Raw genomic sequence first — 14,398 nt, 5'->3', positions numbered from 1 at the left:
TCTTATGTTTTACTATTCTTAACAATTTATTAGGGGCAGTTGACTTGGTCTTATAATAAAATACAAACGTTAATATAATAATTATAATATATGTATAATATTTTAAAATTACTCACCTATTGCAGATTCTCAATTAATTTGACCGATTCAGTAGCGGCGAAAAAACAGGGTCGTATTTTAAGTTATTCTGCCAAGGTGTGGAATATTGGCTCCGTGCGTCTCCCCTCTACTTACAGTCACGTGACACGCTGTCAGATTTTGTCAGGACGTTTTAACATTGAGTCTTATGGGATTATTTTGTTAAACTTGAATAGTTTATTTTGTAGTGATAATAACCGAATACAATTGTTAGAATTCATTAGTTATTAATTTATACTGTAATTTATAGTGCAACAAAAATATTTTCTTTTTCGTTAATAAAGATTTATTGACATAAACTGCGATAGTGAGGTTATGTATACAAAATCAAACTGATATAATCAATATTGGAAATAGAAGAATTTATATCAGATTATAAGGGCGTTTTTATTTTCTGTTTATATTAATACATAACATCACTAGCGGGACACGGCATTTTTTTTAAATGTCTCATTTAAACATACACAAAGCGTCCTGATAAAATTTCAAAAAACCGCCACCATGAGCAGGTCGGTCGATTTTGCTTTGACACTTTGTTAACGCTCAGAGCGAATAACAATGTATTATAAAAAAATAGCAATATATTTTTGGCAGCTGCACCTTTTGAATTTTTATTTGTGATTTATTTTAACGTTATCATTTACTATACTCAAGAATTTATTAGGGGCAGTTGCCTTGATCCCATAATAAAATACAAACGTTAATAATAATTTAAAATTACTCACCTATTTGACCGAATCAGTGGCGGCGAAAAAACAGGGTCGGAGCGTAAATTAATCTGCTAGAATATGTGTGGAACATAATAATTTTATTCTTATTTTACTAGTATTTTAAGTCGAAAACAACTCTTTTGTTGTACCTTCCTATTCTTCTACACGTGATATATATCAGAATTATCCGACGTTGGCGATCACCATTGCGAAGGTTTCTCGATCGTCTGCAACATGGAATAATTTGTCAAGTACCTACTTGAAATCTGTGTCCATTAACGAATGTTTTTAACCAATAAACTTGTTTTCTTCCCACACTTCTACGTCCTTTTATTTTGTCGTTAAGGAACAGTTTTGTAGTATTCTATATAGATTCCTCCTTACTATATGTCCCAGATAAGACATTTTCTGGTGTTTAACCGTCTTTAGCCATTCTCTGTACCTATTTGTTGACCCTCCTTTATACTTCCTCAATAAATGTTCTTACTATCCAATGTATCTTCAGTATCTGTCTATGAATCCACATTCCCAATGCTTCAATTCTGTTCATGCTTGATTCTTTTAGTGTCCAAACGTCTCTTCTTCTTTGTGTCCCGTGCTTGTTTCTAAGCATTCCAAACCTGAATGGTCAACCGGGCTAAGCGATATTTAGGTCCTCTCATTATATGACCGAAGTAATGAACCTTTCTCATTTTTATGACGTTGATCAATTTTCGCTCTTTGTGCATGGTCTCCAGCACATTCGTTGGATATGTGTGCTGTCCATGAGATTATGAGCATGCGACGGTAACACCACAACTCGAGCGCTTCTAATTTGTTGAGATTCTTCACTTTTATGTTGTCAAAGTTTCACGTCCACAGAACAAAACGGACCATACGTAGCACTTCAATACTCTTAGACGTGAGGTCAATGAAAGATTTCTACTGCACAATACAGAACGCCAGCTAATAAAGCTTTTTCGTGTAAGTTCTATTCTGGTCGAAATTTACTCATCACTTTCAACCATGCAGTCAATCCAGCTACCCAGATATCTAAAGTGTTTCACCCTTTCCAGGATTTTGTTATCTAATTTTAGTACTGAGTCTTCGATATTAATTTTTCCGATCCCCATCCATTGTGTTTTCTTTGCGTGGATTGTTTGCAATGAATTCGTTCTCTGCGTATCTAATGTCGTACGTGTCCAGACCAACTAAGTCCAAGCATTGAAATAGTAATGTATGTGGTACTCTATCAAAGGCTTTTTCGAAATCTCTAAAGCATACGTAGATATTTTTCGTGAACTCAGTGCTCGTTGGTAAGAGTACTCGCATGCAAAAAAGAGCTTCCCGAGTACCCATACCGTTTAGGAAACCAAACTGTTCGTCTCCAGTTATCCCCTCATTGAGCGAGTGACTCATTAAACTGATATATCTATAGTCACTACACTGTCTAGCATTCCTTTTCTTGGGAATAGTTACAAATATTTATTCTAACCAGTTGCCTGGTAATTTGCTGCTGTCCAAACCGTCCACACGTCTACACCATACAAAAGTACAGCAATAGCTCACTTAACCATGATTTGTCTTAGTTCTAAACTGAGATAATTATTGCAACGAAATGTCTTTATTTTCATAAAAGTAGTTTTAGTCATTATTATTCTGTGTTTTATTTTTGAAGTTATACTTCTTTAGGCACGAGGGTGAATTTTTACATTCCCTGGCGCATGCGCACACCGACAGTATGTTGTTAGTTGCTAAATCATCCAAGTTATGTATGTATCAGCGCAACTAAGGTTTGAAAATAATATATTAGTGTTTTTAGTAAATATATTTATTATAATTTTTGTGTCTTTGGATTTGTCTTCATTGGGAGTAAGATAATAAGTATTTTACACATCTTTATATTTAATACTTCACTTGATCTATTTTTCAGCGTCGTTTGTAATTACGTCCCAGAAGCCGTAAAAACAAAACCCTGATGGGTTATTGTTAGAGCATTCGACTACATAACACGAAGGTCCCGGGTTCGAATCCTGACACTGTCGATTGTTATCCTTTTTTTTTAAATTTTTGATGTTGTTTTAATAAAAACTTTTTAAAAGTGGTACCTAATATCAAAATTAGTTTATTAATTAAATAAAATGCAAATAAACTTTTAACTATCTTTATTTCGTTGAAATCATACATTAGAAGTATAACTTCTTACGTGCGTACAAAGTACACACATTCTTTTTTTATGTCAGGATCTAGGTGGTCCATTACGACACAGTGGCGTGCTGGCCATATGAATGAATCGGTGCAATCACCGAGAGGCCGCGGCCGCTTGAGGCCGGTCAAATAAATAAGTTGTTTTTTACAAAAAATTTTAGATGTAACATTTTTTTTTTAATTTCTAATCGAATGATGTTGGTTTGAAGCTGTTTATTTGTTGCATTTTTGTAATTAACTATTCTAAATGGGAAATAAGCCACAATTTAACAAAAAAGAATGTGTGTGTACCTTGTTCCCACGTAAGAAGATATTCTTCTATTATAGAGGTAATTTCAACAAAGTAAATATACTTAACAGGTTATTTGTATTTTATTTAAAAATTAAATTAACTTTCTTATCTACCACTTTCAAAAAATTTTTATTAAAACAACCAAAAATAAAAAAACAATATGAATCGCCCAGGATTTGAACCCGCGTCATTCCAATCACGGAGCTGACGCCCTACCAACTACACCAGCGAGGTCCTTCTAACTGACATGTAAGTTTCGGATATAATTACACAACACGGCGACAAGTAGTGTAAAAATGTTATGTAGTGTAAAATAATTATTTTACTACAGAGAAACACAAATCCAAAAACACAAGAATTATAATAAATAATACATTTACTATAAAAACACTAATATATTCTTTTAATGACTTATTTGCACGGATACAGATACATAAATACCTATCTTGAAAGATTAGCAAGGAACTACATACTGTCTGTGTGCGCAGGCGCGCAGTTTTATGTACAATTTTACCCTTAATCGAATCGCGCCTAAAGAAGAATATCTTAAAAAAAAGGATTTTATTAACGTTTCGATGTCCAGATTGGACGTAGTTGTCAAAATACAAAATATTAATAAATTAAACAAAAATGTTGTTGCTTAGTAAGAAATTCTTCTAATAATTTAATTTAATCTGACTCATTTCTATCGGAAATTCAGACATATATTATACATTTTAAAGTAGAAGACTTTAAAATTATATTGCCAATATTTATGAGTTGCGTTGCTGGGACGACTTTATTGAAAGATAGTTATCATTCGATTACATGAAATCAACTTTAACGCAAGAATATCCATCACAAAAAAATTCATAGCATGTGGTTGTCTTTTTGAAGACAGATCACTCACATGCTATGACTTTTTGTCGATTTTGATGATAAATCGTATTAAAAAATAGGATTGTGCAAGTAATAAATGAGAATGTTGTTGATACCGCGAAAACTTTACCTCCGTGTGGTACCTACTAAAAATTGTAAAGATTGTATAGTTTGCTCTTAAGCTGTTTTGCATAAGTACAACTTATATCAGTGTGCTTATCCAAATTTAAATATATTTATTAACTCTTTCAGTATATCTTGATCAAGTATCTTGTGAAAGAAGCTTTTCAACGTTGAAACACATAAAAAATCATGAAATACTTTAACACAAGATCACTTGGAAACGTTTATGCTAATATGGGTATTATAGAAAAAGAAACTTTGTATGAGCTTAAAAATGATGAAATAATCGACTAATTGGCTCAAAAATCTGCTTTAATGCGAGCGAAAATTATTGATCGAGAGTTAATTATTTTATAAAATAATTGCAAAAGAATGTTTAGATTATTGCGTTGTATTAATATTTAAATACTGTTAAATTAAAGTATTTATACTGTACTTGAATTTGTACTCTCTTGTATAGTCGATTTACTAAAATTCAACTTTAGATAATTGAAAAATTCTCAAAATTTTATTTTTTTAATTACATTAAATTCATATATTTGTTCAGAAAATTCATGTGATGATATTTATCTATTATTATTTGTAAGATTGCTTATTCTTAAATATAATAACATAGTCAATTTAAAAATTCAAAATTTTATAATTGATTTAAAAATAATTTATATTTTTTTTATAAATAACGAACAAAAAATTCTGATAATAGAAGGTAAAATGATAATGGGAGGCCGCTTTTCTGTAAAATCACCAGGCCGCTTGAAAAGTTTCACCACGCCACTGTTACGACAGTTCTCAAATACCTATATAATTTTATTAACTTTTTCAACTTGGACTCCATTTAATTAAAGCTCTGTATCTGGATGTAGATCACGACCAAAAACTAAAAATTTAGTTTTGTTTGAGTTTATTTTAATGCCCATTTCCTCTCCTACCTCGTGAATACGATCAAGTCAAATTTGGCGACCAGGAGACCTCCAATATTTTCTTATATGTAGAATTACTGTATCGTCCGCTTATCTAATTACATTAAGTAGATTCCCGTGCCTTTCTAAATAACTGGTTCGTGTAAATATTGTACAATGTTGGGGACAAAATGCAACCTTGCCTGACTCCTCATTGTATGGAGATTTCGTTGGTGTAGATCTCCAATTTTTACAATAGCAGTTTGGTTCCAGTGCCGATTTTGACACGAATAGATATCTTTGTCATCTATTCATATATTTTTTTTTAGCAAAAAGTGCCTTCTAGTTCCCATAGCATTTCTAAAACCAAATTAGGTATCTTCCAGATCTTCTTTGCATTTGCGTCTAATTCCGCTGTGACGCGACGTATTCTTAGTAAAATCTTAAGAGTGTGGCTCATTGGGCTAATTAATCGATATTCTGAGCATTTTCTAGCATTGTGTTTAGACATTAAGGTATTAAGACCAAGATGGACTTGAGCCAGTCTGTAGAAATCTTTGTTGTACCTATTTCTTATATTTAAGTTAAGTGTATACAATTAAACTGTTGTATTCTTTAATAATTTTTGTTTTCAGAACAAATCGGGCAGTGGAGTTCCAGCCCCACCAGTACCAAACGACGATAGAATGATGAGACAAGCGAAGCACAAGCAGAAAATGGACGAACCAGATTACGAAGTGATAGAATTCGGTCAGTATTCCAATGCCACACCACCATTACCAGCAAAGAATATAAATCGTGAGTTCACATTTGTTATTTTAATATTTATTTCAAGCTCTGAACCAGATTTAGACCTTTTAGTTATGTTTTCGTCTTACTTTTTCGTGTCGTCTCCACTAATGAAGGTTGGCTATAGCCATTGTAAATTCGTTTCTATTTTCTGCTTTTCTTAAAAGCGTCTGTGTGTTTAACCTGGTCCAGTGGCGAATGTTTTTCAGCCAGAATATTTGTCGTCTACCAGGACCCCTTTTTCCTTCGAATTTACCCTTCATAATCAGCTGCAACAACCAGTACTTATCATTTCTAAGTATGTGCCCCAAATATGCTGTTGTTCGTCTTTTAAGGTGGTCAAAAGTTCTCTGTCTCCTCCCATTCTAGCTTTCTTATTAAGGCAACATTAACAGTTCAGGCTTTGACACCATAAAGAAGAATAGAGTGTATATAACATTTTACCATCCGATATCGGATTTGCAGATTGAGGCTTTGGTTACCCAGAAATTTTCTCATCTTCAATTAGGCTGCTCTTGATTGCTCTATTCTTGATCAAATTTCTGATTTTGGATTTATATCTTTCGTAATCCAGACTCCTAAGTATTTCATTCTGCCCACTTGCCCAATATCTTCATTTTCTATCTGGATCCTTGTAATGACTTTGCCCCCTTATTAATAGAAAAAGACTGTATAGCTTGTACACACTTCTATATAAATCAAAACGGGAACTAGTGTATGTTTTCAAAAAACTGATAGTGTGTAAAAACTTTATCATAATTCAGCTTAGTACTTTCAACATATTAAAATGCCATCCTCGGAGCTATCGTCTCATAGGTATAAATACCTCAAATGAAAACATTGAACAAACACATTACAAATTTAAAATTGACCCAGGGATCAACCACTGCTCAGGGCAAAAACCCTTAAAATATTTATAATTATCACATATACAGTGATGAGCGCGTTAATAACCGGCAAAATAGCACAAAAGATGGAAACCGTATTAAGTTGTGAGATAAAAAGAAATGAAACTAGTCGACCTGGGAAATTTAGCGATATTAACCTATTAATTTATTTTATATTGATTGTTTCCCACCTTTCCCACATGAAAACACCTTAACAATGGGGCATGTTAGATGTCTCAAATTTCCTAAACCTGTTGTCCAATTTGAGTGATTTTTTTAGTATGTGATAGGCTTATTATTGACGAATATCAATGTAGGTAATAATATTGTTGCTACACAAGTAAATGCCATCTTATTCCAAGTGTAAGAATCAAGCTGTGTTTTTTCCTTAAAGTTCGGAACACTCTGTGGAATATTGCATAGATAAACTATTGAAATTAAAACGCAATTGTAGCCTGAGGCTTTCTTAACATTTTACTTTTTGATTCATTTGCTTGTGTTTGATAATAAAAAAGTTAGGTACGTTAACAACTAGCCATGTTCTTCATCAATACAGGGTGTTTCTAAGTAAGTGCGACAAAATTTAGGGAGTAATTCTACATGAAAAAATAATGACTGTTTGCTTTATAAGCATAGTGTCCACAAATTCTTCGTTTTCCGAGATACGGAATGTTGATTTTTTTATTACAAACTGACGATTTATGTATTGCTCTAAAACAGTTTGAAATAGGCAAATGGAATTTCGTAGTTTTTAAGAGATAATTATTGCGCATATTTTGACATAAAATTGAAAATTTTATATTCACCATTGGCGTGCATACGGGTATAAACATTTTAGATATATCCCGTATGCACGCCAATGGTGAATACAAAATTCTTAATTGTATGTCAAAAAATGCGCAATAATTGCCTTTTAAAACTTACCAAATTTCATTTGCATATCTCAACCGGTTTTAGAGCAATAAATAAATCGTCAGTTTGTAATAAAAAATTCAACATCCCGTGTCTCGAAAACGAAGCATTTGCGGACATATGTTTATGAAGCAAACGGTCATTAATTTTAATGCAGAATTACCCTTTAAAGTTTGTCGCACTTATTTAGAAACATATTGTATGGATGAAGAACATGGCTAGTTGTCAAAGTACCTAACTTTTTTATTATCCAACGTAAGCAAATGAATAAAAAAAATGTTAAGAAAGCCTAAAGCTACAATTGAGTTTTAATTTCAATATTTTATATATGCTAGAATATTCCACAGGGTGTTCCGAACTTCAAGGAAAAAACAGCATGATTGTTACAACCAGTATAATATGACATTTACCTGTCTAGCAACAGTATCATTAAACTGATATTCTTAAATAATATATTATACCTTAAATACTTAAATACTTAAATATTATATGATATAATAATATAATCTATAACATACTAAAAAAATTACTTAAATCGGACAACTGGTTTAGGAAATCCGAGACATCAATCCCATTTTTAAGGTGTTCCTTTAATTTTGCCGGTGTGTGTATTTTAAGGGTTTTTACCTTGACCAGTGGGTGATCTCTGGGTCAATTTTTTTTTGTAATGTGTTTGTTCAATGTTTTCTCTTCATTTGAGGTATTTATACCTATGAGACGATAGCTCCGATGATGGCATTTTAATATGCTGAAAGTACTAAGCTGAATTATAATAAAGTTTTTATACACTATGAGTTTTTTGAAAACATACACCTGTTCCCGTTTTGACCTCTTATTAATAACCATGGATTTTGTTTTTTATATTTATTGTTAAACCAAACTGCTCCCCAGTATCACAAATTGAGTTCTATTCGTCTTACTATGTTCCATAAAAATTATTTTTGATATAGATAAAAAGCCAGAGGGACATCGTTGTCAACTATGCGGTTCTTCAGCTTCAAATATACACTGTGAGCAATGCAAACAGGTATTCTGCGTTTCCTGTGATGATATGTACCATAGACATCCCAAAAGACAGACCCATATACGAAGAGTAAGTATAAATTTAACAAATTAATGTATTCATGTTTACATGTTTAGCACGTCAATATAAAATGAGACTGACTGTCTTTGTTTAGAGACTTGAACAGACCATCAGGCCTCCATTGCCGCCCAAAGGGGAACCAGTTTCCGCACCAGTACCGCCTCCCAGGCGTCACAGAAGAGGCGGATCCATTGGACCCTCTCCCTGCCAAAGTCCTACTTTTAGCAGACATCCTCAGGTAAACTAGTGTGTTTTTTAGTTGTAGTAAGTTCTGAAAGCAAAATGCAAAACTGTAGCATGTATTTTAAAATGTATTATATTATCTTTGATTGATCTATAATCTGTTGTATCTTGATTATAGGTTTACAATTTTTCAATATTCTGAAGGATGTTTTTGCTTTCAGATCGATTTTGTGTAACTCTGACCGTAACTCTAAGTCTGAATTTAAAGCCTCACCATCATTAAACACATTCGCGAAAAACATCTGAAATGTTTTCAAATTCACGAAGAACAAAATCAGCACCACACAACATCCCTCGCATATTTCCAAATTAGGTTAACCAAAATAGTAAATTGTAAAATCTTGAAGCGATAATATTTTTCTTTTTCAGGTGAACAGGTCCTCTACAATGCCTAGAAGGGAGAGTCATGATGGTGTATCTTTGAAAGATAAATTCGTCAATTTGAAACGAGAGGTTCTTGGAAATAGACCCCTGCCACCACCGCCGTCTAGTCGTGAGTACTTTTTAATAATTGCATATATTATATACACCTGTAGATATATCATTCATCAACGTTTTCCCAGTAGGGATCTATGGTGGAATATCACCGAGACACAAGTCTTTATCTCTTGCAGTACTGCTCCCCTATATAGGCCTGTCTGACACCAGCGTATTCCAGTCTAAACCGTAGACTCATTTTGGAATTTTAAACTACTGCGTTGGCCTTTCATTTGTTCTTTAATTAGGTATTTCATGGAATATAATAAAAAAAATAATTTTGTAATTAAATGTACAGCAAAATGAAAGACAGTACTGTATTCATCTCTTCTTCTTCTTAATGTACTCCACTGCACATTGTCTCGTCAGGTGACCTGTTAGATAGTCAGGATTACCGTACATTGTCTTGTAAGATGACCTCTTAAATAGTCAGGCTTAAATTTTTTAATTATGAAATTAAAAATTTTTTCGTTATCATGGATATCTGTTCAATGGCTAATATATTATGCAGTCATTACATCTTTTTACGTCTTAGACCGCTCTTACCCTCTATCTTTCCTCCTAGTATGTAGTTGCTGAAACGTGTATAGTTTTCCTTATAACATGTGCCCCAAGTATGCAGTCTTACTTTTTACATAATCAAAGAGGTTCCTACCCTGGAAGCTTAAGCATGTGTGCCATCTCCTCTAAGAAGGTTGTCAACCATCATGGCAATTCGCACTTTAGATACCGCTGCTATAAAGAGATTAGCCAAAGTGCAGTTAAACCAAGCTCTCAAATTGTTTACCTAGGAGATGAGTCTTCTTCCACGACTCCTTCTACTCTATTCTTTCTTGTATTAGTAATTGCAACAAGTTATAATGCTCCCACAAGAAAACTAATTTTATGAGGGTATCAAAAACCCAAAATAATGATGAAAGCCTGACAGTTAAAGGTAAAACTTTAGAACAAGTTGAAAACTACAACTATCTTGGTACAATAATTATTCACACAAACGATTACTCCAAAGAAATCAAAATTCGAATAGAGAAAGCAAGAACAAACTTCAATAAAATAAGAAAGATACTTTGTACAAGAGAACTGAAATTATACTTGAGAGTTAGGCTGGCAAGGTGTTATCTTTTCTCGACTCTGCTTTACGGGATAGAAGCATGGATACTTAACGCGTCGACAACTAAAAAGTTGGAAGCATTTGAACTGTGGGTGTATAGAAGAATCCTGAAGATATCATGGACCGAGCATGTAACAAACAACGAAGTCATGAGAAGAGTCAACAAAAGAATGGAAATATGGGAAACCATCAAGACACGAAAGCTGCAATACCTGGGGCATGTTAAGCGTAATGAGGGATACAACATACTTCAATTAATTATACAGGGGAAAATCCAGGGCAAGAGAAGTGTAGGAAGGAGAAAAATCTCATGGTTGCGTAACTTGAGGGAATGGTACGGATGCACATCAACCGAACTATTCAAAGCAGCAGCATCTAAGATGTGAAAAGCCATGATGATTGCCTACCTTTCTAACTTTAATTTTATTTAAAACCTCTTTACGTTTTCCCATTCTTCTCAACACTTTGACATTTGTGACTCTGTCCACCCAACGTATTCTTAATATCCTTCTGTAGGCCCATAATTCGAAGGCTTCTAATCTGTCCGAAACATCTTTCTTTAATGTCGAAGCCTCCAACCCATAAAAAATATGGAGAACACGAATACTTTATTCACTTTGTTGAAAGCATTTCTTGCCTGTCCTATTACTGCTTCAATCTCTACCGTGTACTCAATATTTTCAATAATTATTGTACTCAGATATTTTTCAACTTTTTTAATATGTTCTCCATGTATTGTTATATTTTCTTGGCCAGTGGCGGCCGGTCAGGGTCAGCAGTGCCGACCCACACATTTATAGACACACTATAGATTTTTTTTAATATCAGAGTTGATGATATTTGTTCCTGTGAAATAAAAAATATCTGTAAGATAATACAGACTAAATTTTATTCATGGTTTTTAAAAGAATTCGACCAGTCCGAGTTTCGACCACTTTTCAAATGATCCCAGCAGCCATGCATCCGATTACGATTGTGTGAATTCTTATTATAAGACCCGTTTCGACAAGCCGACCCCACATTGACGATTTATATATTAAGAATCTACGGAATATTAGTCGATAGGCAACCAATTATACACTTCACCCGTATTCATTTGAATGGCAAGTCCAGCAAATTTCAATTTGCCGATCGGTGATGATGGCAGACGGCAGCAGAGCAGTAAGGCACGTAAAAAGCTATGTAGGTACCTTGCCAGTGCGCGCGGGATGAAATTATGAAATTAGTAGTTTTACGTCGTTTTTGATATTGTAATTTTTTAAGTTTATACCTATACTGAGGAGACAAAAAACCTTGCCAACCCTGTCTCTAAAGCCACGAGCCTCCACTGTTCTTGGCGCTGTTGGGCTTTTGTAATTACCATAAATTGTGTCCGTTTTGTGTTTAGGGACAGTCCGTTTTCTTCGCTGATTTCTACCACCCTGTTAACCACTTGTTGTAAATCCTCAAAACATTCCCCTATAAAAATAATGTCGTCGGCAAACCGTATATTATTGATTGGTCGACCATTTCATTTTATTCCTGTAGATAGATATTAGAATAGAATAGAATAGAAATATGCTTTATTGTCACTGAAAATTATACAACTTTATGGACAAAGCTTAACATAGATTCACGAAAAAGATATACATAACAATAACAAATACAATTTTATAAAATTAGATAAATCGTCAATAAAAAAAATATAAACAAGTTAAAAAAGTGAAGTAAAAAAACAAAAACCAATATATTGCAAAATTACTATAAATTGCAAAATTGAACATACAACATAATATAATAAAACACAAACAAAGGAACTAATAAGTTTAAGCTGCTGTATGTGACACCCAAATATATATAAATACACTTTAGTTACTTGTACATTACTGTGATTTCTTAGTTAGTCATTAAGAAACTCTTCTACTAAATAATATGGTCTTTTAGATAAATGAGCTTTTGTCATTTTACGGAACTTGAGAAAGGATGTTGCAGATTTGAGTTGTAAAGGGAGATGGTTGTATAGTTTTTTTGCGGAATATAGTAGGGGAGACTGGGTAACAGTGAGACACTTTTTTTTCATTTAACCATAAGTCCACTACTGTGACATGTATAAACAAAATTTCTTCAGGATTGTACTCTCACATGTGTTCATTACACAAGAAAAAGCTCTTCAAATTTGAAAATAGCTCGGTTTGTTTAGTTTGCATTCGACACATAAGGTCAAGTTGTCATTTGTCTCAGTGTTACCCATGCATGGGTAACAGTGAGACAGTATAATATTTATAGGAAAGAAAACAAAAAAACATTTAAATTACAAAATATTTATTTATATGAAAAATAAAACAAATAAAAAAAACAAATTCAAGTTACAAAGTACTTATTTATTTAAAAAAAATAGGGATCAGAAATAACGTACATTTATTAAATTGAAATTTGTCTCTAATGAAAAAAAATTTGCCGTTTAGTATGACGTTAACAAACTGGCCTTGGCAATATCATCTTAATGCCTTTTACTAAAAATTTTAGAAAAAAATACAAAATGTAATTTTTTATAACATCTGCGTAACAGTGAGACATGTCTCAATGTACCCCGTCTCACTGTTACCCATTTGCCATAAAATTTAAAAAATATTATTTTTGTTATTATAAAACTTAGTTTGCATTGCTAAACTGTGGCATCATGTTTACTAATCTACACACAATGTCATAGTAATACTAGAAAAATCTTAATAATTAACATGCTTTTATAAAAAATTCTCAAAATCCCTGTATTATTTTACTTAGTGCCCACCAAACACACTTTATCACGATAAATCCTAAACTGACACTGCACGGCCGCCGAACATATTAGTAATCAGTAACCAGCAAATACAGCAGGCATGCATAAGTAATAATATCTCCACGTGGCGAAAAGGAGGGAAAATATTTCAAGTGTCTCACTGTTACCCATGTCTCACTGTTACCCAGTCTCCCCTATATATTTCTTTACTAACTCAGAAGACGGGATCGGTAAATAGACATCAAAAGTTGAATTTCTGGTGGAGTAGTCATGATGAGGCCTTGCTGGAAAGATATGCATGTGTTTACGAATTAAGCAAACAGTTTCTAAAATATACAAAGATGGAAGAGTTAAAATTTCGTGATCTTTAAAGTAACTTCTGCAATGGCCAAACAGATATCTTATTGCTCTTTTTTGTAATTTGAAAATAACATCAAATTGGGCAGCTGTACTAGACCCCCAAAAAGGAAGACCATATCGAAGATGAGACTCGAATAAAGAAAAATATGTTATTTTAGAAGATGCTAAATTGAGTTCTTTTGAAACAGGTCTTATGGCATAGCAGGCCGAGGCGAGTTTGTTACTTAACAAATCAATATGAAGGGACCATTTGAGGTTGCTGTCTAAAAGAATACCAAGAAATTTTACAGAATCAACGGTAGAGATCTGGCTGCTATTCACAAGCAGGGGTTGAAGAGCACCTTTATATGATAATGCTACCGTTTTATCCACGTTAAAGGAGAGTAATTTAGAGTCAGACCAGGTTTTTATCGTAAGAAGATCAGAAGTTATAGTTGCATGAAGAGTTGCAATAGTTGAGTTGCTCCAAGTGATACTGGTATCATCAGCAAAAAGAAAAAATTTTCCATCGATTTTTAAATTAGTGATGTCATTTATAAAGATCAGGAAAAGTAGAGGACCCAATACTGA

At 33.2% G+C, this 14,398-nt stretch overlaps 1 protein-coding gene across 6 annotated transcripts in view; it reads left to right on the top strand.

Moving 5' to 3' along the window:
- The window catches only part of LOC114324286 (E3 ubiquitin-protein ligase lubel), a 146,962-nt gene that overhangs the window by 73,855 nt on the left and 58,709 nt on the right, over positions 1-14,398 (top strand). For all 6 annotated transcript variants that reach the window (XR_003651523.2, XR_003651520.2, XR_003651521.2 and 3 more), the window contains exons 3-6: positions 5,843-6,005; positions 8,746-8,888; positions 8,974-9,117; positions 9,492-9,615. Coding sequence is in view for 2 of the 6 variants with exons in the window: in XM_028272088.2 (XP_028127889.1) it covers positions 5,843-6,005; positions 8,746-8,888; positions 8,974-9,117; positions 9,492-9,615 (574 nt within the window). In the remaining 4 variants the exon portion in view is untranslated. The remainder of the gene's footprint in view (positions 1-5,842; positions 6,006-8,745; positions 8,889-8,973; positions 9,118-9,491; positions 9,616-14,398) is intronic.

The sequence above is a fragment of the Diabrotica virgifera genome, chromosome 1, assembly GCF_917563875.1.
Source record: "Diabrotica virgifera virgifera chromosome 1, PGI_DIABVI_V3a".
Lineage (NCBI taxonomy): Eukaryota > Metazoa > Arthropoda > Insecta > Coleoptera > Chrysomelidae > Diabrotica > Diabrotica virgifera.
This window is presented reverse-complemented; position numbering and strand designations above follow the sequence as displayed.